Raw genomic sequence first — 27,063 nt, 5'->3', positions numbered from 1 at the left:
CTAAAGAGCTTCATAACGTGTGTTCCATTCGTTGGAGGAAACCATGCTCAAGGACACTTCAACAATAACCCTATATAATAAACAAGGGCCATTGACGCCAAGTGGCCACTCCATCTACTGAGTCACTACTGCCCATTTGAGTAAATGTTTGCGTGGGTGTTTTGTGTTATAATGTGTGGATCCCACGAATAATAGTTACTGTACTCTAACTCACTCACACACACACACACACACACACACACACACACACACACACACACACACACACACACACACACACACACACACACACACACACACACACACACACACACACACACACACACACACACACACACACACACACACACACACGGATGTTGAAGAGTTCTTACCTTCATCCATTGGTCAATATCAACATCATTCAACTGCACCTGATATTGAAAAACATGAGTTCAAGCTTAAAGATGTGCCGTGATTTTTGTATTTTTTCCAGTTTTTCATGTGTTTATGAGGTGACAGTATACTTCCTTTATTAGACCCCTTGGTGTGGTTGTTATGTGCAACGATATCTTCCCTTTGTATTTAGGGTTTCTTCCTGGAGGCTGAAACCTTGACAGTCAAACGTGCCAATGAAAAAAAACTGTGATATAGTGACATCACAATATCACCCTCTCCCCTAACCCCTCCCCCTTTATCATACAACAACAGCTGTGGCCTGGGTGCAGCTTCAGTTCATCACCACCCACAACAACAGATTATTTTGGAATAATTTCCCACCAGACGTCAATAACTCTCATAGCAGTGCAGCTAACCCTTTCTCACACACCACAGGCATCTGAGAAAAGCACATTTTTGCAAATCTCTTCTTTAAATATATATTTTTTTAAAAGCAATTTTTTTTAACTCAAATCTTCTGGGAGGGGCACAGTGGCACAATTGGTAGCGCTGTCGCCTCACAGCTAGATGGCCCTGGGTTCGATTTTGGGGGTCCTTAACATGAAAAAGTTTGAGCACCACTGATATAGTAAATTTACAGGATTATTTTGATATTTGATGATATTTTCACTTAAGTACAACACACCTGTGTGAAGTGAGGGGCGCTCTTATCATTGTACATCATCATCATAGTTTATTAGACAGATATGTTAATTTGCTCAGAGACCATGACGTAAAATTCTCCATTCATTGTCAATGGGAATGTAATGTTTGTGTAAGACGAAAATAGACACTATTAAGCCCAACCCAAACCCAAGAAAAACATACCTTCTTCTTTGCAGGTGTTTTACTGGTGGTAGTGAATCTCTTCCCGTTTGAGAGATGGTGATTGTGTCCTTCTGGCAATGACATTTTCACTACTTTTTAACCCTCTATTGTATTGATAATCGTATTTCATACACCTGATTTACATCTGATGTACTGTAATGTCGGCGAATTTTCTTGTAAACCGTTCTTCATTCTATCCTATACTCACAACAAACAGTTTACAAAACCTATCCTCAAAATAGGTTGAAAAGTGAAAACATGCAACACATACACAGCGCGAGTTTTTCTTTTCTTCCTAGGTAGGGTGGCAGTAATCTGGGTATTGTAGTAAACGCATTTTAACCTCAATACCGGGTCGCTCTGATCAAGCACGTGTCTGCACTACAAGTCCCGAAAGCATTGATATTTGATATGCACCTAAAGCGTCTCTTTGGTAACTATGGTAACGGACTTTGTTGCCCTTCTTCCTGCCCGAGTGCCTCCGTAAAATAGGAATAAAAAGGTTTCTATGGTAAAACACACAGTTCATAGAACTATCTTACGACACTAAATTACAGTCATTTTTATATAGCAGGCCGTCAGTAGTACAGAAGTTTGTTTCAATTAAATTAACAGGATGATGATCATGACACACGAACAGCTGTTTTCTTTTCCAGAGGCAACGACAGTGACGTAGTATTTTCGCGACACGTAGTTCTGCTTCATCTTTTTACCAACAGCAGGCACTGCAAGGTTTGATGGTAAGATACTAAAATTTGACATTTTTAAAATAAATGTGCGTTCTTAAACATAATTTTGAATTATGTTACTTATGATTCAACCCCTCAGATAATGTCACGAAGCACACGAAGCTAAGCAATAATAAGCATAGCACGTGATTGTGAAACTAACGTGGCTAAATTCAAGCACATTTGGGCCATGCATTGTAACAGCCAGGACGTTGTAACGTCATTGTAACAACATACCGTTTATTGTAACCTTTACAGTCTATGATTGTAACCGCGCAGCTAAACTGTAGCTGCTTTTTGGTTGAGCTCTGCATTTGTTCTGTGCAAAAAGTGCAACTTCAAAACCGCCACAAGAGAGCACGTCTGAAATCTGCAACTGCAAGTCTCCTAGCTAGCTTGTCAAAATAAATGACTCCCCCTGTTTTTCATGTAAATATATTTTCACTGCTCCAGTGCTATATAGTAATTCGAAACTGGCACCCGTAAAATCTGAATCCCCCCCACCGCTCCCCCCTTTTTCCCCTCACTGTATATGTTTCTTTTCCCTTTTTCCCTCCTTTATGATGAATTCCTGTTCTGTTCTTTGACTACATAGAAGTGTCTATTTGTACGTCTCTAAATGTTTTGATGAATTGAACAAGGTGGACCCTCTTGTAAACAAGTGTAATGCTTAATTGGGTCGTCCACTCACAGTTAACAGTCTTTGTATTGAGTTTGTGCTTGAAATGTACTGTAATTCTGCAAACTGTTAATAAATATTTCAATCAATCAATCAAGTATTGGAAACCATAGGCCATAGGCTTTCTTGGGTACTTTACTGCAAATCCTTTCTGCTAATAAAATATTCAATCTGAATGAATTAATCAATCAATCAATCAATTCATGAGATCTGATATCTTGTATAGTAAGTATTGTATGTCTTTTTATGTTTTTATGAATTTAATACATTGGGGACCACAATGGAAACAAGCCCCCAGGGATTTGTTTGTGTTATCCTTTTTAGCATTATTGTATAACTGTAACCTCTGTTCTTTTTTGCAAACTGTTTGTAATTAAATTAAAGTATACCCATTTTGGGCGGGAACCCCTTTTGGTGTTAGCATTATGTTATGCTTTAGCTATTGAAAAATAGCAGATCACGAGCTTGTAGGTCTGCTATTTTTGAAAAATCGAAGAACGACTGACATAGAAACATAGCTTTTTCAGAAAACTGTCAGGATGTAGAAGACATTTTTAGAATCTGATCTCAGGTCAAAATGGGTTAAATCAATCATGAATAAATCAGTGCTTGTGTTTCAGACAGCAGGATGAAAGTGGAACTGTCCCGTGTGGTTCACGGTGGATGCCGGCTCGGAGTTCTGACGGGTCTGGGCCGGGCTGGTCAGCACTCTCTGGACGTCCCTGGATGTTTACTGTACACACGCTGCGGGACAGTCCCTCACCTCACACAGGACACCCTACACACCCTGCCCAATCTGCCCTCTGTCACTCAGCTCACCCTGTCCACAATGTAAGCACTTAGCATACTGTGTGTGTGTGTGTGTGTGTGTGTGTGTGTGTGTGTGTGTGTGTGTGTGTGTGTGTGTGTGTGTGTGTGTGTGTGTGTGTGTGTGTGTGTGTGTGTGTGTGTGTGTGTGTGTGTGTGTGTGTGTGTGTGTGTGTGTGTGTGTGTGTGTGTGTGTGTGTGTGTGTGTGTGTGTGTGTGTGTGTGTGTGTGTGTGTGTCACCGTGGGCACATTTGAGCTGACAGGCACGGCCAAAGGAAGCTGACTGACGACGTCTTTCCGGAGTTTTAGACAGCTGGTGGATGGAGAGCGTTTCCGGGAATCTGTCCGTCGCGACAGTCAGCCGCGGGGGTGGAGCTTCTTTTCCATCCACCAGCTGTCTAAAAACTCGGAAATGACGTAAAATACAGCTTCTTCTGTCCGCGCATGGAATCTAAAGTGTGCTTAGGCCCTGTGTGTGTGTGTGTGTGTGTTTGTGTGTTTTCTTCTCTTCATGTTGTTCCTAGAATCAATTTTCGCCAAACACAATATTTATTTTTGATGTCCAAATCTCTATCCCTCACAGTCAATGCCAATGACTCACTTCAGTGGTTACATGACTGCTTAGTGTAAATGAAAAACCTTGGTGTCACCTTTGACAGTACCTTAGTTTACCTTTGATACACATTTCCTGTAAGCTCTGTTGTTAAAAGTAGTTTCTTTCAAATACGACTTTTTGCCAAGGTATTACAAGGCTTATCTCCCACCTAAAAGGTTGGAGATGGCAACATGCCTTTCTCTCATCAAGATTCTCTCTCTCATGATGAGAGTAGGATGAGAGTCTCATCTTACACAAACGCATACTGTATTTGTAGTTTGCAGGTAAAAATGCAATATATTATGATATTATCGTTGATTAGTCACCTTTACAATGAGGTATAACATGTGACCTGATCATGGATCATGCAACTTTGACAGAGATCTGTCTGTGGTACCGTTTTGAAAATCTTGCCTGTAAATCTCTGGAAGAAAAGGTTCCTCAGTGAAACCAAGGATAGTCTAAGAAGGATGAGACGCGAAGACCGTACGGGCGACGCCATGTTGCTTTGGAAGGAAAGAAACATGCGCAATGGGCTATATGCAGCCAACACTTCCGCGTTCAGCTTCCTTGGTCTCAACTGCGCATGTTTCTTTCCTTCCAAAGCAACATGGCGTCGCCCGTACGGTCTTCGCGTCTCATCCTTCTTAGACTATCCTTGAGTGAAACAAGGGTGAGGAACCGGTCTTCTTGGGGTGTCTTTGACTTTTGGAAATGGTACCCGGGGCTGACACCAAATAATGTTGCTACTCTTCGTAACGGAACACCAGCTTCCACTTTTGATTGATTGATTGAAATATTTATTAACAGTTTGCAGAATTACAGTACATTTCAAGCATAACTCAATACAAAGACTGTTAACTGTGAGTGGACGACCCAATAAAGCGTGGGGTGCATACTTAGTTTAGACTAGTCATTGGTTAGACATGGGTTAAGGTTAGGTTTAGGTGTGCTGCCCCCTGGGAGGTTAGGGTTAGGGTGAGGGTTTGAGATAGGTTGTAGTTGTAGGACTAATGACTGGTCTAACCAATGACTAGTCTAAAGTCTAAACCCATAAAGCATTACACTTGTTTACAAGAGGGTCCACCTTGTTCAATGGTCAAGTGGCGGGACAAACATGGCGTCTTTCCATGGGGGCAGTGTTGCTGCTTGGAGCATACACAGACAAACTCAAGGACCCATGCTCAGGTGTCTGGCATGTCGCTCAAAACAAGAGCGATTACTGACAGAAGCATATTGGTGATGGTTCAGTTGTTCTTGTCCTTACACGTTACACCTTGTTGTAAATCAACAAAAACAAAAACGATATAAAATACAATACCAATTGGTATTATTGAAGGGAAGACATTATCAACCAAAATTAAGTTGTGTGCTCTGTTGGGCGGAAACCTTATGTCCAAAACTTGTCAAAAATAGAGGGTATGCGTGTGACATCATCATACCTGGAAGTTATGCGGTAATGCCAACCCATTCGACCGTTATCTCTGTATATTGAATAGGTGAAATCATCCGTTATCAGCACCTTCGAATAGGGCCAATATGGCCATACTGGCATACTCACTGTTTCAGTATGTCATTATCACCTATTGTCATTATCACTGATGTCCTGACGGAGGCGCGCCGTGTCTGGTGGCCTTGAGCCATGTGAGGCACCGCCGAGCGAGGCGCCGTGCCGAGCGGTGCGACGGCCACCAGACCCGACTCAGCGCCGTCCGAGTTACGTCCCGATAGGCAGAGAATAGTATATATTAGTAGCCCCTAGTTTCCATGCACCGACAATAGTTGGAAATGACACGTCCACCAGGGGGAAACCTTGACCAGGCTGTGTTCAGCCAAGGGTGAGTATGCCAGTATGGACATATTGGCCCTATTCGAAGGTGCTGATAATGGACGATTTCGCCTATTCAATACAGAGATAACGGTTTCTGGCCTTGACAGCCCATACATCCACACAGAAAAGTCCTATTTGATTGCATTAAATGACTTTAAACATCTTTTTTTTAAAATATATATAATTGCAAAATTCTCCATCCATGAAAAAATAGGATTAGGTTATTAGGGCATTAATCCATGAAAAACAAAAAGAAAAGTTGGTTTCTGCCTGACAGCTATATATATATATATATATATATATATATATATATAATTGCAAAATTCTCCTTCCTTGAAAAATGTGCCAGGAGCCACTACTGTATATCTTATAATAAATGCACAGAACCTCTGTACGTAAGTCCATAAAATACATGCTACTGTATGAGTGTATGTGTATAGCATGTATTCCCATTTCCCATGTGTTGTCATGTATAGCTGAGTCCTTCTCCCTTACATGTTTTGTCTCTATTTCCTCTCCTCCAGAGCAGAACACCAGGAAGCATTGGAGGAGTTCAAGAATGGATTCAGGACATTTTCAGGTAATGCAAGCACAAGAATGTGAATGTAATGCACAATCTATGTAAAGCGCCCAAGGCGCTATATAAATGCACCATTTACCATTAACAAGCTCCAATAGGATTTATTTTTTATTGATTCATATTTACTGGTATAATGTATTCTTTTTTTCTTTCTTACAAGTACTGTAAATCACTAGAGGAGATATAATTTGAATAATACAACAGTGTTTGAATATTAACCCATTTAGGCCTGACCTCGAAATTAAAAAAAAATCTTTAAATCCTCCAGTTTTCTGAAATAAATATTTTCACAATTTTTCAAAAATAGCAGACCCCAGATCTGCTATTTTTCAATAGCTAAATTATAACAAAATGTTTAAAACACCAAAAGGGGTTCCCGCCCAAAATGGGTTAACTAGGTTTGGGGTAGGTATGCTCTATCCTTCATATATCCTTTTTGATAGAGATGTCCCGATACTGTCAGTATCTGAAAAGATCGGCCCTTATTTGGTCCTTATTGGGTCATATCGGTATCGGTGAATATGCCAGCCTAAGCACAGATCCGACACAGGGGTAAGGGGTTGACACTATGGCAGGTGAATGAAATGTTGGGGCATGTGGAGTTTGCTTTGGAGTTGCCCAAACTGCAAGTGCACATTGAGTGAGGAGTCTGCTATAAACACAACACGAGATATATAGCTAGATAGCTATAAACACTATTCCCCGTTGGTGGACTTCAAAATAAGATATTTTTTCTTTTTGTATTATTATTAATATTATTCTCTGGTATCGGTATCCGGTATCGGTATCGGCTAACACAGAAATTGTGCTATCGGGGATTCGGGATCGGATCGGAAACGAAAAAAGTGTATCAGGACATCCCTATACTTTTTGAAGGGTGCTAGGCTGCTAGCCCCTCCTATATTCAGCTATTAGTGTAGATTTTCGTTCCCTCACTTCACACATGTGTGATTTTCGAGGGCTGAACACGAACATTAAAGGCCATAGATAATGGATGGAGAATTTACGTCATACGTGTGTCGGTGGGTACCCTTGGCCGATAAGGGACCACCATTCTTGATGATGATGTATGATGATTAGTGTTAATGAGGGTTTGTGGGTAAGGACGTTAAGACCCATCCCTTATGGGATTATAAGACACCAACAACATAAATAAACAATATCACGTTCACTTCCCACACAGAAGCTACACAAAGTATTTGATAAAAACAAAAACAAAATACATCACATATACGTTTTCTATGTCCGTATGTCCCAAGCTTTCTCTATATATTCTGCTAATGCAAATATCTTCTGTTCGAAAATCCATCTCAGTCGCTCTGCATCACTTAACCACATCAGATCTATATTTTATTTTTACATCTGTTAAATTACTTTTGACACGGCTCCCATCCCATGTCTCCTGTTATTGCCAAATTTGCCTATAGAGGGTATGCGCATGCTTAAAGTGAATGGCACATCGAGTGGCAAATCGAGTGGCAAAGCAACATGCAAAGTGAGTTTAACATTGTTTAATGCTGTTTAATGCAATCAGATAGGACTTTTCTGTGTGGACGTATGGGCTGTCAAGGCCAGAAAGTAGTTTTTTGCCACTCAGTAGGCATTCCTGCATAACTTCCTGGTTTGATGATGATGTCATGCGCATACCCTCTATACAGGCACAAATTGATGCACTCAGAAAGCACCGTATGGCTCTATTCTGAACCATTTGTCCTTCATATTCATGTTTGAGCCCCATATTCCCGTCATATAATCCATGACAGGGCAGACACACACACGTGTGAAATAGTTTGGAGTAGGCAGCATATCCCAAATCACCCAGCTGTTTAGTTTTGGCTATTATGCCACCTAGGGCCCCACCTGCAGATCCTGCCAATACCGATGTACCATATTCATAAAGTAAATGTTCATCCAAGTTAAGACCCAAATATTTGTAATTTTCAACATACTGTAATTTGTGTTCTCCTAGCTGGAACTGAAAATCACTCCTCTTTGTTCTGATTTGTCTGAAATGCATGATCTGGGTTTTACTATGATTAACTGTCAGTTTCCACTTTTTACACCACTTTTCTGTACACATCAACATTGTCTGCAATTCATTTTTATTTTCTGCTACTAGAATTATGTTGTTGACTGTATGTTGATGGTTATAGCTGGGTTTGGATACTGCCCTGCTTCTACTTCTACTTTTATTGGTACTGGGGTACCAATACAAGTACTGGAGTCAAGGTCCTCTTTGGTGGGTTTTAATATCATAATGCAGGTCAGACAAGTTGCATTGTTGTGTAAGTTGTTGTTGGTTTCTAAAAGGAACATAAACATCACAATATAGCTAATTAGCAAACCATACTGCAGCTTATAACAAAAACATATCAACTATAAACCTTAAATCTATATGTAGAAATATCACATTTCTCAGTACACTCTGACATCTGCTGACATCCTGGCTGCTAGCATTAAATAGCTGAATAATGTAGCCACAGCAGACCACTGGCATAGTTGAAATAACCAAATATCAGGCAATAACATGAACACATGACACATAGGTTGGAGCAAGAAACACAATCAGGCCATATAATATTACTTTCTGCAGTCTTGAATAATTGTAATACTCACTTTAGTCATGAACTCAAACTTCAGAACAACAATGAACCTGTACTGGATGAAAACAAACTCTACTGAGGCTAGCTGGCTAAGCTAGGCACTTGAGTCTCTAAACCATAGAGTAATACAAGGATAGAGCCCCCCCCGGCCCCCGCTATTCATTTCAATAGAAGTTGCTCAGTGGCGTTTTGAAGCACCCGGAAGAACGATCTGCAAACGAGCGCTCAATGTTAAACCCCAGCTGCACAGGGTTTCCTCCACGGGTCCGCCTGCAGTTCACGCTATAACCAGTAGGGCAGAGTGCTTCAACATTGGAGAGCCTCCCTGGGGGCTTGGGCTAAACCAGAGTAATCTATTAACCCATTTCGACCTGATGTCGAAAAAAGAAAAAAAAGTCTTCTAAATCCTGACAGTTTTCTGAAATACCCATGTTTCTATATCGGTGGTGCTCAATATTTCATGTCAAGGACCCCAAACATTATATGTAATTGGCCGGTAATTGGTAATAGGACGGAGAAGGAGATCAGCCGGAGAGTCGGAGCGGCAGGGCGGTATTGCAGTCGCTGTACCGCACTGTTGTCATGAAAAGAGAGTTGAGCCAGAAGGCCAGAAGTCTCTCTCAAAGTCATGACCGAAAGAATATGGTCGCGAATACAAGCGGACAAAATGAGTTTTCTCCGACGGGTAGCTGGCATCTCCCTTAGAGATAGGGTGAGAAGTTCAGTCACACGAGAGAGACTCGGAGTAGAGCCGCTGCTCCTTCGCCTGGAAAGGAGCCAGCTTAGGTGGTTCGGGGCATCTGGTTAGGATGCCTCTCGGGCGTCTCCCTAGGGAGGTCCTCGATGCACGTCCCACTGGGAGGAGACCCCGGGGCAGACCAAGGTGCAGATGGAGGGATTACATCGACTCACTGGCCTTGGAACGTCTCGGGATCCCCCAGGAGGAAGTCACTAATGTTGCTCTGGAGAGGGAAGTCTGGAGCTCTCTGGTGGAGCTGTTGCCCCCGCGACCCGACCACGGATAAGCGGTTGAAGATGGATGGGATGGACGTTAAAATGTTCAGTGTGCCAAAACCACAATTAAATAGTTAATCGCAATTATTTATATACAATTACCGGTAATCATCAATTTACATAATTATGACAGCCCTATCTGTCATAATTAGACAAACACTGTAAGGACAACAGAGCTACAAAATGGGGTGTAATGAAAATTAATGTTTGTTACTGTATTACTTTTGGACTATTTGTGGAATTGGGTGGAGGCCATACAGTGTAACGCTGAAGGAGGGGGGGCTAGAGAAGGGCCCACATCACAGGCAGCGCAAAAAGCATTGAATACGTAAACTCTCGAATTGTACCATCACACCTGTATATTACCGTATATTAAACTTGAGGTTTACGGGCAAAATACAGTGCCCATAATTGCCTGTTAACTCCTCTTTTCACGCAGTGATACAAATGCATTACGGTCATTTTATTTAACTACAGTGCAATAATATTGTCTTTTGTTGGCAGTGTAGCCAAATGAAACTAAGCCACTCATCTGTGGTGTGAACAAAATGATCGATGATCCTTTTTACACCGAATCCAATTATATTTACAGTCCAATAAATGGTCTTTTGTTCAAATGGCTACACTGCCAAATGCTAGCTGGCCAGCTGTGAAAAGTTCTCTAAAAAAATAATAAGTAAAAACATCCTCTCTTTCACATCTTTAGAATGAAACGACACAAAGAACAAACGGTTATATAAATAAATGATACACAGGCCATATAAAATCTATGCTAGGTGCATCCATGCGTTGTTTTTTAGTTATAGTTCTTCTATTCCCACCACTCCTGAATAAACTGTCTGGTGCTGGGACTCTGGTGCAACGCACAGGTCCTGAGCCTGGTGAGAGCAGGAGTGGACCTGGTGAGACGTAGGAGGGGCCCGGACAGGAGACAACCCACAGAGCCTAGTCCCTCCATGCGCCAGAAGTGTACCTCCCAGCCCTGGCAGAGTAGTTTTGGAGTAGTTCCAATGGATTGTGTGCCCCTGGTTTTTCCCTAGTGGGACTGATTGAGGGTAGCTACTGGGACGTAAGTCGGGACTTGATCACTCCCGGCTGGGTCGCCTGAGTGAGGGGTATGATGTTGAGAGACCCGAAACCCCGTTGACCTCAGGATACATCACTGAGGATACGTCCCAGGTGCATCCATGCGATGTTTTTTAGTTATTGCTTGTGCCACAATTGGCCCCCGGGCCAGACTTTGGTCTTGTCTAGTGGTTCTCAACCTTTTTTGGGCGTGAGACCCCAGATTTGTTTTTAACTGGGGACCCCCCACCCTGACAAGCACTTGGAATGATATACAGATCTAAAGCTTATTTTTTGCCTCTTTCTTATATTATTTCTAGTTTGTTTACTTTTTTTTAATGCAGTAATGGTTTTTATTCTTTTTTTTTTTTAGGTATTGATTGAAAAGGTCTTAAAAGTTCTTAACCCATTTTGACCTGAGATCAGATTCTACATCCTGACAGTTTTCTGGAAAAGCTATGTTTCTATGTCAGTGGTTCTTCGATTTTTCAAAAATAGCAGACCTACAAGTGGCACGCCATGAGCTTGTAGATCTGCTATTTTTCAATAGCTAAAGCATAACATAATGCTAACACCAAAAGGGGACTTCATTGAGTACAAAAGTTTAATTTGGTCCTTTTTAGGCTATTGTGCCATTTTCAATCTTTCACTTTCTATTCTTTCTTCTCTTGCTAAAATGTACCTTGCCATCGAAGCTCCTGCATCTTTAATTTTAACTGTATACAATTGCTTTATAATTCCTTTTCTATGCATCCTTTGTAAAGCATTGTTGTTGAAATTTGCTATTCAAAATTATAATTGTTTTGTTACAGTGACAGTATAATTATGGCAATGGAAATGTCACACATACAGTATTAAACAATACAATAGTGTGTATTGTGCTTGTTAAATTGCAAAGACTAAAGCAAATTGCCCATAACTCATTAAGACCTGAGGCTGATTCTACAAATGTCTTTGTAGAACAGTTTCCTGAAAAACGTATGTCAGTAGTCTCACGTAGCCAGACAACTATTCCACAATCTCCTAAATGTCTCTTAAATATATTTTAAAATATCTTTACATTTTATTTTTTTATTTCCTTTTCTGCGAAGCAACAACAAGCTATATATGCTTAGATGTTTTCTATTCATATTTGGATAAATTTGCGCGACTGTAGAGACGAAACTGAAGTGGGGAGGAGGCTCCACTTCCGCTTTATAGTTTACTCATGATAGCTTTTCCGTTGCTCCAGACTGTAGGACGGAAGAATTTGGAACAGTCTGGCAACGCGAGACTACTATATCAGTGGGTGCTCAAATGTTTTTCATGTCAAGGACCCCCAACATCTCCCCATCATGTCAAGGACCCCCATCTCAAAATATTTTGTTCCAGGGACCCCCCAAAAGCAAATATTTGAGTTAAAAATGTTCACTTTAAAAATATATATTCAAAGATTTGCACAAATGTTCACAATTTTTCAAAAAATAGCAGATCTACAAGCTCATAGTACATATATGTACAGGTATATGTATAAAATATGGTTGGTTAAAATGACACAGATGCTTTCCTGGTTTTAATGTGTTAAAAGAACCATTTGCATAAGGAGCCCGACTCAAAGTGAGGATTATATTCTACCGTATACCCCAGCCGCATGACCTCATTTACCTACAGTATGCTATAGTAACTGCTCCTCAAAGCAGTATGCTGCCCAAGGCAACCAAAGTTGAAATTACAAATATAATTGCCATCCTAAGCACTTCATCACGGACAGAGTTATTAAATTGTTGGCTCCAGGGGCTATGGAGAGTGGGGAGCTGTGATTGGCCAGTTTGGAAACGTGAGGCGTTTTGCTGTTGGGCTTTGTCTGAAGTTCACAGCTTAGCTTAATCACCACCTCACTTTGTAAAGTCTATTTGCATACCGTATAAACATTTATATTAGGGATGCACCGATATGGAAACTGTTTAAAATAACTATTTAGCCGATAGCTGAGACTGATACCGATATTTGTTTATTTAATTTCTGGTACCAGAGAGGGTTGTGTTTAAATTCCTGGCTTTGATGGAATCTTAGATTTAGGGCTCGTACACATAGTAGGACTTTTAAAGTCATCTGGGAGGCGTGAATCTATTTTGTGTCTGAGCATTGCCATGGTAACGCCCCCGCCTGTCTCTGATTGGCCTACTGACACTGTCGCTCTTGACTGTCAATCAGAGGCAGGCGGGGCGTTACCATGTCTATGCTCGGACGCAAAACAGATTCACGCATCGGGGAGTGATCAGATCGTGAAGTATTTCACACCACAGGAGTCTCTATGAAATCGTCTGTCATTATTTATATCATTGTGGTTTTCACACTGAACGTTTGATCGCAGACAAGACATGCTGTAAGAGTTCACCAAGATGAGCTCCAGACCCAATACATGGGCTACATTTGTTTTTATTCCAATTCATTTTGACGTCTTGCGTACGTGCAAGCTCCTGTTATACATGCGCGAGACTGACACAGGATGCTTCTCACTCTCTCTCTCTCTCGGCTCTGTCTCTCACACACACAGGAATACACAGGGCGTAAAGTATATGTGATAGCCTACGTGCGCTAGAGCGACACAGGATGCTAAATCTTGAGTTTCATTAAATCATTCTGTCTCTGCGTATGTCTCTCTCTCTCTCTCTCTCTCTCTCTCTCTCTCTCTCTCCGTATGGACACACACACAGAGCGCATGTGGTCCAAATGTTTCCATAAGAACAGTTGGCTGCTGCGTAGATTCCAACGCTGTTTTTTCAACGTATTCAAGTGAGATGCGTTGGTTTATAGACTATATTTAAGCCATTTTGACCTGAGATCAGATTCTAAAAATGTCAGTTTTCTGAAAAAGCTATGTTTCTATGTCAGTCGTTCAGTCAGTCGATTCATGTCAGTCGATTAAAAAAAAATAGCAGACCTACAAGCTCGTAGCGCGCCACTCGGTGACGCGCTATGAGTTTGTAGATCTGCTATTTTTCAATAGCACCAAAAGGGGTTCCCGCCCAAAATGGGTTAACAGCAATATTAGGCTAATATAGCTACCAATATGTTTGATACCTGGATTTACCCAAGGAATAATATCCATCTATCGATACATACAGCTTTCCTGTGCTCTCATTGGCTGTAATACGGACCTTCTTGAGGTGGAGTCACAACCCTGTTCATACTGTATGATGTCCAGTGGGCAATGGAGCCAAATATCAAACCTTCTAGATATTCAGAAACGCTCTGGAAGGCATCAGCGAGCGATTAGCCTTTTATCGCCGCCGGTCACCCACAACGAGCAAAACCTTGGTGATCAAAGCCCTATCTTGCGTCAGATTGCGGGTTTGTCAGCGAGTGCCAAAAAAGCTCCCTGACAGCATAACCGGAGCGAATATCTTGCAGTGTGTAGGGGGCGGGGCCATAAGTTGAAGTTCTATTTGATGCAGAAACACAACATACAGTAATTTCCGGACTATAAGCCGCTACTTTTTTCCCATGCTTTGAACCCTGCGGCCTATAGAGCGTCGCAGTCCCGCCCCCTACCATGGACCAGGAAATGATTCTCCGTTCATTTTCCTCATAGACATTTCAGAAAGTATTTATTTAAAGACGTTTACGCCGCGGACAAAGCCAACTCGAGTCGTGACAAATCATGACAACAAACACAATTTTTGGGGCCGAAAAAAATATCAGAAAGAAGAAAAAAACGGCAGGTTACAACACTTTTTTGGTTGTTTTTCTTCTTTGTAATTATTTATTTGGTCCAAAATATTGTTTGTGTTGTCATGAGTTGTCACGACTCGAGTTGGCTTTGTCCGTGGCGTAACCGTCTTTAAATAAATACTTTATGAAATGTCTATGGGAAAAATGCATTGGGATTCATTTCCTGGTCCATGGTAGGGGGAGGGACTGCGACGCTCTATACAACGGTGCGGCTAATCTATGGATTTTTACAGCTAACGGCCACTAGGGGACCTTCTAAATCTATCTCTATGGCCCACCTGCGACTTATAGTCCAGTGCGGCTTGTATATGTACACATTTGTTTTTTTCCCTAAATTTAGCTGGTGCGGCTTATATTCAGGTGCGCTTTATAGTCCGGAAATTACGGTAATTGCCTTGGTGCAAGAAGGCGATATGACCAAAATCTTATATCCCGATAAGGATATACTCACGATATAGCACATTTTTTCAGATTTTCCTTCTAAGAAATAGAGCTCTTTTCTTTTCTTTTTCAGTCTGATTACTTTCTTTTTTGTGTACTTATATCCAAAATCACAGACGATATCCAGTCCCCCTGGATATCGGCCCCTGGCAGGGCCCCTGCCAGGGCATCAGTATAATGGGCATCATGAGCAGGGCCCCTGCCAGGGCATCAGTATAATGGGCATCATGGACAGGGCCCCTGGCAGGGCTGCCAGGGGCCCCTGGCAGGGGCCCATCAGTATAATGGGCATCATGGCCAGGGCCCCTGGCAGGTCAGGTGGATGATTAATTTGTTTTTACACAAGTCAGTGTCTTGTGGTGTTGTTTTGTTGGAAGCTGTTGCTGAATGAAGGACTTTTTCAGATGGAATAATGTATTTGGAACAAGAAGCAAACACCGGTAGAATGAATAAGTGTGGGAGTTGGGGGAGAAGTGTTTTTGCTCGGCAAATCGTCATTGCGATTATTATTTTCCGTGATAGTATTTTATTGTTTTTGGGTCACACAGGTCTTCACGATACGGTGGTGTACTGCTCTCTCCATGACCCTGCAACACGATGCCCTACAGGCCACACCACTAACAAGGTCAGGGGTCACCTCTACATATTCATCAACACAGAGATGCACACATAAATATGACCTTTTACACTCTTATACAGCCAGGTCAGTAGGTCACAAAGTATATTTTTACACTTTTCAGTACTTTTACTCCTACTCTACTACATCTCAGAGGCAAAATAATATACTTTTGACCCACTACAATTATTTGAAAACTTTAGTTGCTGCTTTTCACATTTTGGCATCAAAACATGGACCAATGGGAACATTGGTTTTATGCATACAGTAGATCATACATGGGCAACTGGCGGCCCGGGGGCCACACGTGGCCCCCACCATCACTTAATGCGGCCCTCGGATTAATATCAGAATACTGATATATTATTGATTTCAGCTGTTACAATTCCAACCATGCAAACATGACCCGCTTTAATTACTGCGGCGGCGGTGGCTCAGGGGTAGAGTGCCTGGATGGCTCAGGGGTAGAGTGCCTGGATGGTAACCGTGAGGTTGCCAGTTCGAACCCGGGCTCCCCCAGAGTTACTGTCGAAGTGTCCTTGAGCAAGACACTGAACCCCTAATTGCTCCCGATGTGCAGGTTGGTGCCGGTTTCCGCTGCCATCGGTGTATGAATGTGTGTGTGAATGGGTGAATGTAATGCACAATCTATGTAAAGCGCCTTGGATAAAGGCGCTATATAAATGCACCATTTACCATTTATTACTTCAGTCTTATGTAACTTAATGACTAGTACTAAAATGTTATTGTCTTTTTTTTATGTCCAATGTATTTGTATTTATTTAATAAAGTTAACATAACTATAGAAGGAGGAGAGGACACTGGAGCAGCACCGACATTTAAAGCCTTTTATTAGGTGCTAGTATACAGAACGACTAACGTTTCCACCTAAATCTAAATCTAAATCAAATCAAATATTTATAAAGCACATTTAAAAACAATTTTCATTGTACCAAAGTGCTGTACAGAACATCCCATCAATATGACAGACAATAGACCTATGTGGTCTTCATCAGTCAGGCACAGACAATAGACCTATGTGGTCTTCATCAGACAATAGACCTATGTGGTCTTCATCAGACAATAGACCTATGTGGTCTTCATCAGTCAGACTCTGACTGAGGCACGTTGGTAGACTCCCCTTGTTCCTTAACATAACTATAATTAAAGGCATTTGAAATTATATAAAAAGGTTACTTTTTAGGATTCCAATTAAAAAATAGCAAAAATATAATTCAGGATTTCAGTTCAAATATAGCTAAATCTACTGATCTACAAGCTCAAAACGTTTTGAGCTTGTAGATCTGCTATTTTTTTTTTTTTTTTTTTCTACAATAATAATAATAATAATAATAATACATACGATTTATATAGCGCTTTTCTGGGTACCCAAAGTCGCTTTACAGACATTTTAATACAGACATTTTTATTAGAAGAATCGTGTCAAACTAGTTAAAAAGGTTTAAAAGGTTAAAAACTAGAAATCAAAATAAAAAAAGGACAAACAAGAAGGGTGTGTGTGGGGGGGGGGTTATGTAGGGAAAGCCAGTTTGAAAAGGTGGGTTTTGAGTGTGCTTTTGAACATTTCGAAGGTGGGGGCAGCTCTGATGTGAGTTGGGAGTGAGTTCCAAAGAGAAGGGGCGGCCACTGCGAAGGCCCTGTCTCCCCAAGTGCGTTTGTTGGACTTGTGGGGTTCCAGTTGGTTGGCAGTGCTTGACCTGAGGGAGCGAGAGGGGACATGACGGTGGATGAGTTCAGAGAGGTAGAGGGGGGCCTGGTTGTTGAGGGTTTTGTAGGTGATGGTGAGTATTTTGAAATCAATTCTGGACTTGACTGGGAGCCAGTGGAGTTCACGGAGGACGGGTGTGATGTGGTCCCTGGATCTGGTTCTGGTGAGCAGGCGGGCAGCGGAGTTTTGAACATATTGTAGTTTTCTGAGAACCTTGGTGGTGACACCATAGAGGAGGCTATTGCAGTAGTCGAGTCTGGATGTAATGAAGGAATGAATTAGTGTCTCAGCGGCAGTGTCTCAAATGCCCTTGAACAAGGCATCAACCACTACGATGAAATGTGTTCTATGAGCAGGGCCTGGCTGGAAACAAGTTCTTGAGCTTAGCCCAGATACCCTGGGTAAATATAGATTTCATTTCATTTCATTTCATTTCAGTGTGGGATAGCATGGACGAAGGCGGGCATTGTTACGGAGGTGGAAATAGGCGGTTTTGGTGATCTGGTTGACATGGGGCTGGAAGGAGAGGGTGGGGTCAAGGATGAGACCAAGATTGCGGACTCGGGTGGAGGGGGTGACAGTGGAGCCATCAATGGTGAGGGAGAAGTCATGAGAGGAGCGGGTGAGGGAGTCGGGGCCAATGATGAGGATTTCAGATTTATTGCAGTTGAGTTTTAGAAAGTTTGTTTGCATCCATGTTTTGATATCAGTCGGGCAGGAGGTGAGGGTGGAGTGGGTGATGGCAGTGATGGTTTTGGAGGGGAGATACAGTTGTGTGTCGTCGGCATAACAGTGGAAGCGGAGACCGTGAGTGAGCTACGACAGTAATATGCAATGTGGCCCCTCTGGAGTGAGTGCGGAAATATAATGGCTCTTTTCATCGTCAAAGTTACCCACCCCTGCAGTAGATGTAAATTCAATTAAAGGTCACTTGGTTACTGGAGCAGCAATGTGAAAAATTGTGAAATGCACCCAAATTCTATAATGTCATCAAAATCTTACTTTGTAGAATTCGATTATTATTACAAAACATATGATAACCACTTCAGTCCTATATACATTTCAGCCTTTTTGAAAATGGCCGATCTACAAACTCCGAACGCGTCATTATTTGAGTTTTGTCGATTTTCATTATTTTTATACATTGAAAACTTGTGAAATGGGACATTCTGCATAATGAGTACTTTCTGCTTTTTGGTACTTTTAAGTACATTTTGATACCAATACTTTTGTACTTTTACTCAAGTATAAATGTTTAACCCATTTTGGGCGGGAACCCCTTTTGGTGTTAGCATTTTGTTATGCTTTAGCTATTGAACAATAGCAGATCTACAAGCTCATAGCGCGCCACCGAGTGGCGCGCTACGAGCTTGTAGCTCTGCTATTTTTGAAAAATCGAAGAACGACTGACATAGAAACATAGCTTTTTCAGAAAACTGTCAGGATGTAGAAGACATTTTTAGAATCTGATCTCAGGTCAAAATGGGTTATTTCTAGACGGTGTCTGTCTGGGGGAGTGGTGGGCGGATAGAGCTGACGGTGGCCAGGTTCATGGCGCTCCAGAAGGCGGTGCGGCCCGACTGGTACCAGAGCATGGCAGACGGAGAGACCTGGCAGGCGAGTCCCTCTCGCAAAAGGGTCCGGAAGTCAGTGGACCGAACCCTGGCCCACCTGGACGAGTGTTTGCTGTTGCACCAGGACATGCAGGTCAGTGTTTTTTTGTTTTTTTTTAACATATGTTTATTGAATTTTCATTTAATTTTTCAGTCAATAATTTCAAAAGAATTATTGACATATATTTCCCCCCCCCAACTCCCCATGGCAGCAATTACAAAACAAAATATTTGAAGAAATATCAGGAAATGTCCATAATTACAGAACAAATTAAAAATAATAATAAAATAAAAAGAAACGCATTACATACAGTTAAACAAACAAATGCACAATGTCCATCACAGTTCCCTAACCCCCACCCCACAGCTGACTACTCCAATTAACCACTATACATCCAAAGCCTCTTCAATATCACCTTGCTTAATGAAGTCCAAGAACTTCTCCCATATCTTATAGAATACAGCAGGTTTCTTCCTGATTATGTACGTTAGTTTCTCATGTGCCAAACTGGTCGTTAAATTCCTCAGCCAAAAGCCGATCGTAGGGGCATTGACATTCTTCCAACATAGCGCAATTGAGCGTCTGGCCTGTAACAGGCAAAGGTCAGTCATTAATTTTTCTTTACTATTTAGTGTACAATTTAATGGATAAATACTGAGTATACATAATTTAGGACAAAGAGGAACTGGACCTGAAGTAATCTGAGAGACATAATGGACCACAGACCTCCAGAATGATGTAATCTGAGAGACATAATGGACAACAGACCTCCAGAATGATGTAATCTGAGAGACATAATGGACCACAGACCTCCAGAATGTTATGTAATCTGAGAGACATAATGGACCACAGACCTCCAGAATGTTATGTAATCTGAGAGACATAATGGACCACAGACCTCCAGAATGTTATGTAATCTGAGAGACATAATGGACCACAGACCTCCAGAATGTTATGTAATCTGAGAGACATAATGGACCACAGACCTCCAGAATGTTTTAATCTCACATTCCCATAAGCAATGGAATAGTGTACCTTTATGTTCCCTACATTTATAACATAAATCAGGAATGTTTGGATCGAATTTATTTACTTTCTCCGGGGTTTGCAGGTCAGTGTTGATTTTGTCGACTAAAACTAAGACGAAAAATCACCCTTCGTCGACTACCTTTTTTCAATGACGAAAACTAAATGGAAAGTAAATGAAAATAAGCTATGATGACTAAAACTAAGACTATATATATTGACAATTTCGTCAACAAATAAAAACTAGACTAAAATGTTAGATAGGGACTAGTGGACAAGAGATCCAGTATAAGTCATTTTACACTTGGTTGCATGCTGAAAATAGCAGATCTACAAGCTCACAACGCGTCGCTCAGCATGTGTAAAATCAGCCATTACGACGGCATCAAGGCCCGCCAAAATACATTTTAGTCGACTAAATCAACTGTAGATTTATAAAAATGATATTTAGTGGACTAACACTAAAACATTCCAGGCGACTAAAACTAAATGAACTATTCAAGAGACTATGACTAAAACTAAAATCTAAATTTGCTGCCAAAAACAACACTGATGCAGTACACACAACAAACCACTGGTCTCCCAAAGGGAGGTATAGAGCAGCGCAGTTTGATGTAATTTACACATCCTACCCTCTATGATCCTACCTGGGTCACATCCCCCCCCCCCATTATGAATTCCCATAGACATGTTTAATATTGCGTTGTATAAGAACTGTGTTCCAATTAAAAAATTAACCCATTTTGGGCGGGAACCCCTTTTGGTGTTTTAAAGCATTATGTTATACCTTAGCTATTGAAAAATACAAGCTCATAGCGCGGCACCGAGTGCCACGCTATGAACTTGTAGGTCTGCTATTTTTGAAAATCGTGAAAATGTGCCTCAAATCTTTGAATATATTATTACAGAGTGAACATTTTAACTCAAATCTTTGCTTCTGGGGAGGTCCCTGGTACTACATATTTTCAGATAGGGGTTGGCAGCCAATTACATATGATATTGGGGATCCTTGAAATGAAATAGTTTGAGCACCACTGACATAGAGACAGGTTTTTCAGAAAAAAACTTTAATGTTTTAAAAGACATTTGTAGAATCGAACTTGGGTCTAAATGGGTTAAACAAATGAGCACGGCGGATTGACTCGTACTGATAGCATTAACTCATTTTGGGGCGGGAACCCCTTTTGATGTTAGCATTATGTTATGCTTTAGCTATTGAAAAATAGCAGATCTACAAGCTCGTAGCGCGCCACCGAGTGGCGCGCTACGAGCTTGTAGGTCTGCTATTTTTGAAAAATCGAAGAACGACTGACATAGAAACATAGCTTTTTCAGAAAACTGTCAGGATGTAGAAGACATTTTTAGAATCTGATCTCAGGTCAAAATGGGTTAAGCCATTGTCCTTGAACCACTTAACCCCTGACAGGTTGCTGTGCCTCGCATGGATTCCTCCACCAACACTGTGTGAAAGTGTGTAGCGGTGAATGTAACGCACATTGTAAAGCGCTTTTGATAAAGGCGTATTTACGCACCATTTACCATTTATCTGACTGTGTGAAGATGAAATGTGGCAAATGTCATTACTTATCCGTTGCCCGTGTGTTCACAATTGATTCCATGTTGGATTTGTTAAAGTGAGACACCTGTAAGTAAACATGAACCGTGTCCAATTTAATTATCTATCGATTCCGCATTGTTGCCAGGAGCTACAGGGGGTGGAGGTCTTTGGCGTGGTGGAGGGAGGCGACATCCTGGAGGAGAGGTTGCGCTCGGCCAAGGAAACGGCTAAAAGGCCTGTGGCCGGGTTCTGTCTGGACGGGCTCCAGTCTGGCTCCATGGACCAGGCTTTAAGGAGCCAGCTCATCAGCGCTGTGGCCAGGGAACTACCGGAGGAGAAACCCAGGTGGACATTGGCTTATGTTTTTGTTCTCTCTCTCTCTCTCTTTTTATTTTACAGTCAATTACAGTCTATTTCATTATTAACCCATTTAGGCCTGATTTAAAAAATGTCTTTTTAAAATGTCTTTTTTTCTGAAAAACGTCATTAGTAGTTCTCAATATTTCATGTCAAGGACCCCAAAAATGATATGTAATTGGCCACTGACCTCCATCTGAACATATGATGTTCCATGGATTTGAGTTAAAAACTGAAACTCTGAAAGAATATATATTCAAAGATTTGAGGCAAATTTTCACGATTTTTCAAAAATAGCAGACCTACAAGTGCCGCACTATGAGCTTGTAGATCTGCTATTTTTCAATAGCTAAAGTATAACATAATGCTTGAAACACCAAAAGGGGTTCCCGCCCAAAATCGGTTAAACATCTCTAGTGTTTAATAATTTGAGAACTATATAACAATTAAGTGGAGCTTCGATACCAGTGTGCGGATTCTATTTTATTTTTTAGCCTTGTTATTTATAGAAAACACACTTGGACACGTACTTTTAGCTTTCATCATAATTTATTTTCCCTTAAAGGGGCTTAAATTGATAACATTATAGTCATGATTTAAGACAAATCTCTTTACAAAAAAAATAATCTGTGGTGGCCTGTGCTGAAGTATTGCTGCTGCCATTTCGCGGTGGGTGAGTTAACCAGAATAAGACCAACCGAGCACGACATGCCATTTAATAATGAATTGCATTTTTATAGCGCTTTTCCAAGTGCTCAAAGCGCTTTACAATGGTTCATTCATTCATACATCGGGAGGTGAACAAGGACACTTCGACATGTGGACAGGAGGAGCCGGGATACGAACCGCCGACCCAGGGATCATTGGACGACCTGCTCTACCTCCTGAGCCACAGCCGCCCATTTATATTGTCACACAGCTGGTACAGCTGTGGTCATCCATGTTCTGTCCTCACCTCAATCATAATCTAATTCAGAAAACAGCTGTGTCCTTTACGGGGGACCAGCCCAGCCAATTAGGCTCACTCGCACAGAGACGCCCACCCTCCAGTTCTGTTGTGCTCGCCTCTTTTTGCCATGTGGTGCAACACCTCCCGCTCATACCGTGAACCATACTGTCACCATACTGTCATTATTCTCCTTCTCGGCTTGACCTAGAGACTGCCAGGAGCCCAGAACTGACTTATTGGCCCCCTGTCGTTCCATTCTTTGATCCACACTCCCTGCACCACCATCACCTTACGGCCATTATGGTGGCTAATAACCCCTCGAAGCCATCGCAACATCCACCCTCTTTCCTCGGTGGCATTTAATTGGAGGACACTGCTGTCCCTGACCCTTCATCTGAAGGTGAACTAAGGATAATCTCTGCTGGATCATGTGACTCTGATGATTAAGGCTGAGATTTAACCCTCAAGGAGCAAAGTACACAGCCTCCAGCAGCCCAGAGGCAGCCTGCCGGCTTTATTGGGTTTAGTGCCGAGTCAAAGATCCTGTCCGGTCAGAATCTCCACTGGGTGTTCTGGCTTCTGTAAGATACTGAGGTTCTCTCTGACTTGTAATGGGAATTTTAGAATGCCAACTACAGTGCCAAATATATGCATTATTCTGTATTTCTCTTCCTTCCATTAAGTCTCTTTGCTCACCAATGTGCTCAGTCTAATTCATGCAGCTGTCAATCTAACAACTGACTTGACTCCTCCACGCTGTCAGCAACGGTATACCTATTTGTGTGTCGCCCTTATGTTTAGCGCAGATCCGTATATTGACATTCAGTATACCATCTCTGTTAAGACAAGACTATAAGGACTGTCTGAGAATGGGGTGGAGGAGGCTTGCGCCCGGAGGGGCTGCTGGAACAGGCCAGGAGGCCTGTTCCTCACTCTCTGTATATTGGTTCTCTGCTGAATCTTCTTAATAAATTCTCAATACTTCACCCTGAAGAACTTTGTCATTCCTTCATCTTTGGAAGATTATTTAATCGACAACAGACTAATGGCTCTTTTTGCAAGCTTTGCGTTTGTCTGCCATCGTGATTGGTCAGCTGATTAAAAAATTGGCCTGAGCGCATTTCTCAGGGCGTAGTGACACGTTCGGTAGGATTTTGGCTTATTTTGGAGCCATCTTCCTGCCTACATGTAGGCGAGTAGGATGCTAGGCTACTTGGCTGCCAGTCTGTAGTTCGTAAGTTTGCTTGTCAGTGACGCTGGTGTGTACTACTACTGTCACTGTCACACTGTCACTGCAGTACACCATCTTCCATCTCTCCTATCTTTGACATGTCACAACTCTTCTACTCTATGGCTCTGGATCGACGGTGGTATTATTATTATTCGCCGTTAGAAAATGTTCGGCTGTTCTGATCTGATAGCCGCCTCCCCTCCCCTCACGTCAAAACAGTTCTCAATGTTTACATCTTACTTGACGAGAAGACATGTGGACATATCCTTATGGAACCAGGGAGAGGGGGAAACACCACGAGAGTGACGAGTGATCAGTCAAACATGTGTTCTCTCTGCAGTATATAAATAGCAGTGTTATGTTGTAGCGTGTCCCGTGACCACGACGCGGATCTATCTGTATGCGATCTGACCATTATTATTTTGATTACACTGTCATACTCGTAGAGACCGGTAGAGAGCAGAGCATACATGTGTTTGGGAATGTTGCTGAAGGTTATGTCATTTTGTCATCTGACACCCAAACCATACAGTGTTTATTATTTTATATCTACAATGGTATATGTCTCATGGAAAATGTAGCCTAGCAGCCTACTACTAGCCTACCAGTAGGCAGGAAAATGGCGACCAGAAAATGCCGTTCTGAGCGAAACTCCTCCCTACGCCCCACACAATAGAGGGTATGCGTGTGACATCATTGTACCTGGAAGTTATGCGGGAACGCCCACTGAGTGGCAAAAAACTACTTTCTGGCCTTGACAGCCCATTCATCCAAACAGAAAAGTCCTGTCTGATTGCATTAAACAATGTTAAAATCACCAACATTGCAGCTGTACGAAAAGCTTGAATTATCCTCTTTCTATCTGAAAAGTTTTTGTGTCATGAAAATCCACCATAGAAACGTTATGAGCTACTTTCTGTTAAGAAATGCCCTGCATTTGATTATTTTTCTAAGTGTCAGAGTTTGGAAGTGCACAACATTTTGCTGCCTCCTGCATTATGTCATGACCAGTACCTTTTGGTCATGCATGATTTCCTTTCTTTCTTTGTATTTGTTTTTGTGGCTTTATTTTAAATATTTTATGGAGGGACAGACAGTCAGAAATGGGGAGAGAGATGGGGGGAAAGACAAGCAGTAAAGGCCGTCGGGATCGGGAGTCGAACCCGCGGCACACTGCCAGACTGGATTACCAGCCAAGGTGCCTGGACCACTGAGCCATGGCCCAGGCCTGTATTTGTTAATTTTTTATGCCGTTTGATCCCTGTGCTTGCTGTGTGTCATTGCGAACGCAGTGAGCACTAACTATAGAAGCTGGCCTAGACTGTGTGTCTGTCTGTGTGTGTCACGCTGTAACACCACCTGCCCGCCACCAGAGGGTGCAGCTGTATCACGCACAAAAAACACACACACACACAAAACTTGACTTAAAAAAACCGTAAAGAAAAAACGTACAAAAAAAACACGCACGCACACATACACACACACTAAAAAAAACTTAAAAAAACAAACACTTGGCCTGAGAAAAAAAAAAAAACTTAAAGTACGTAATTTATTCTAATTGTTGTTATTGCAATTTACGAGTTGTGTTCGCTTCCCGCGTTCTTGCGTCTTACTTGTGTACGTAGGCTGCTCCAGGGAGTGGGGAGACCTGACGAGGTGCTGGCCTGTGCCGAAGCGGGGGTGGACCTGTTCGAGAGCTTCTTCCCGTTCCAGGTGACGGAGCGAGGCTGTGCTCTCTGGTTCGACTTCGACATCTCCTCAGACCCGGAGTGTGCAGGTAAGAGCGCCACCTACAGGTGTGGTACATCTGTGTTCTTGACATGATATAGAGCAGCTAATAGCTGATAAACTCTGACGTAGAACAGTTTGGTACTTTGTTCCATTATTAAAACTAGTCCTTACCTGTTCTGAATATATGAACAGCAAATGATGTTCAGTGTGGGCGTGTGGGTCTGTTGCGTGGAAAAGTGTGTCCCAGTATTAATCTGTGTCCGTCCCAACAAGCATTTCACTGGTGACACTGGTGACATGTGATTTGCGGGGAGATGTTTTTTCTTTTTACGCAAATTAATTTAATTAAGATGAATGTTAGAATGTTTGGCGGTTGTAATGCAGGGCAGATTGAGGGTGGAGGACAGGGCTGTGAGGCGCTAGGTTCCGTGAGGCGGTCCATGCGTCGTGGCGTTGTGAGGAGGCGCTAGGTTCCGTGAGGCGGTCCGGTGCGTCGTGGCGTCGTGAGGAGGCGCTAGGTTCCGTGAGGCGGTCGGTGCGTCGTGGCGTTGTGAGGAGGCGCTAGGTTCCGTGAGGCGGTCGGTGCGTCGTGGCGTTGTGAGGAGGCGCTAGGTTCCGTGAGGCGGTCCGTGCGTCGTGGCGTTGTGAGGAGGCGCTAGGTTCCGTGAGGCGGTCCGTGCGTCGTGGTGTTGTGAGGAGGCGCTAGGTTCTGTGAGGCGGTCCGTGCATCGTGGCGTTGTGAGGAGGCGCTAGGTTCCGTGAGGCGGTCCGTGCATCGTGGCGTTGTGAGGAGGCGCTAGGTTCCGTGAGACGGTCCGTGCGTCGTGGCGTTGTGAGGAGGCGCTAGGTTCCGTGAGGCGGTCCGGTGCGTCGTGGTGTTGTGAGGAGGCGCTAGGTTCCGTGAGGCGGTCCGGTGCGTCGTGGCGTTGTGAGGAGGCGCTAGGTTCCG

General features: G+C 42.4%; 2 protein-coding genes across 2 annotated transcripts in view; one reads left to right on the top strand and one right to left on the bottom strand.

The window, feature by feature from the left end:
* Positions 1-1,329, bottom strand: part of ccdc191 (coiled-coil domain containing 191) — a gene marked incomplete at its 5' end in the record, with an annotated part of 34,430 nt that extends 33,101 nt beyond the window's left edge. Inside the window, 2 exons of the mRNA XM_079489286.1 lie at positions 375-413; positions 1,246-1,329. Coding sequence (XP_079345412.1) covers positions 375-413; positions 1,246-1,329 — 123 coding nt within the window. The remainder of the gene's footprint in view (positions 1-374; positions 414-1,245) is intronic.
* A 558-nt stretch (positions 1,330-1,887) lies between these two features.
* qtrt2 (queuine tRNA-ribosyltransferase accessory subunit 2) overlaps positions 1,888-27,063 on the top strand; it is a 37,094-nt gene continuing 11,918 nt past the window's right edge. Inside the window, exons 1-7 of the mRNA XM_079489495.1 lie at positions 1,888-1,985; positions 3,273-3,483; positions 6,411-6,466; positions 15,852-15,928; positions 19,146-19,355; positions 21,992-22,191; positions 26,009-26,160. Of these exons, the coding sequence (XP_079345621.1) occupies positions 3,281-3,483; positions 6,411-6,466; positions 15,852-15,928; positions 19,146-19,355; positions 21,992-22,191; positions 26,009-26,160 (898 nt within the window). The 5' untranslated portion in view covers positions 1,888-1,985; positions 3,273-3,280. The remainder of the gene's footprint in view (positions 1,986-3,272; positions 3,484-6,410; positions 6,467-15,851; positions 15,929-19,145; positions 19,356-21,991; positions 22,192-26,008; positions 26,161-27,063) is intronic.

This window comes from Electrona antarctica, assembly GCF_951216825.1.
Source record: "Electrona antarctica genome assembly, chromosome: 20".
NCBI classification, from domain to species: Eukaryota; Metazoa; Chordata; class Actinopteri; order Myctophiformes; family Myctophidae; genus Electrona; species Electrona antarctica.
Note: the sequence above shows the minus strand (reverse complement) of the source record. Positions and strands in the feature narration are given on the sequence as shown.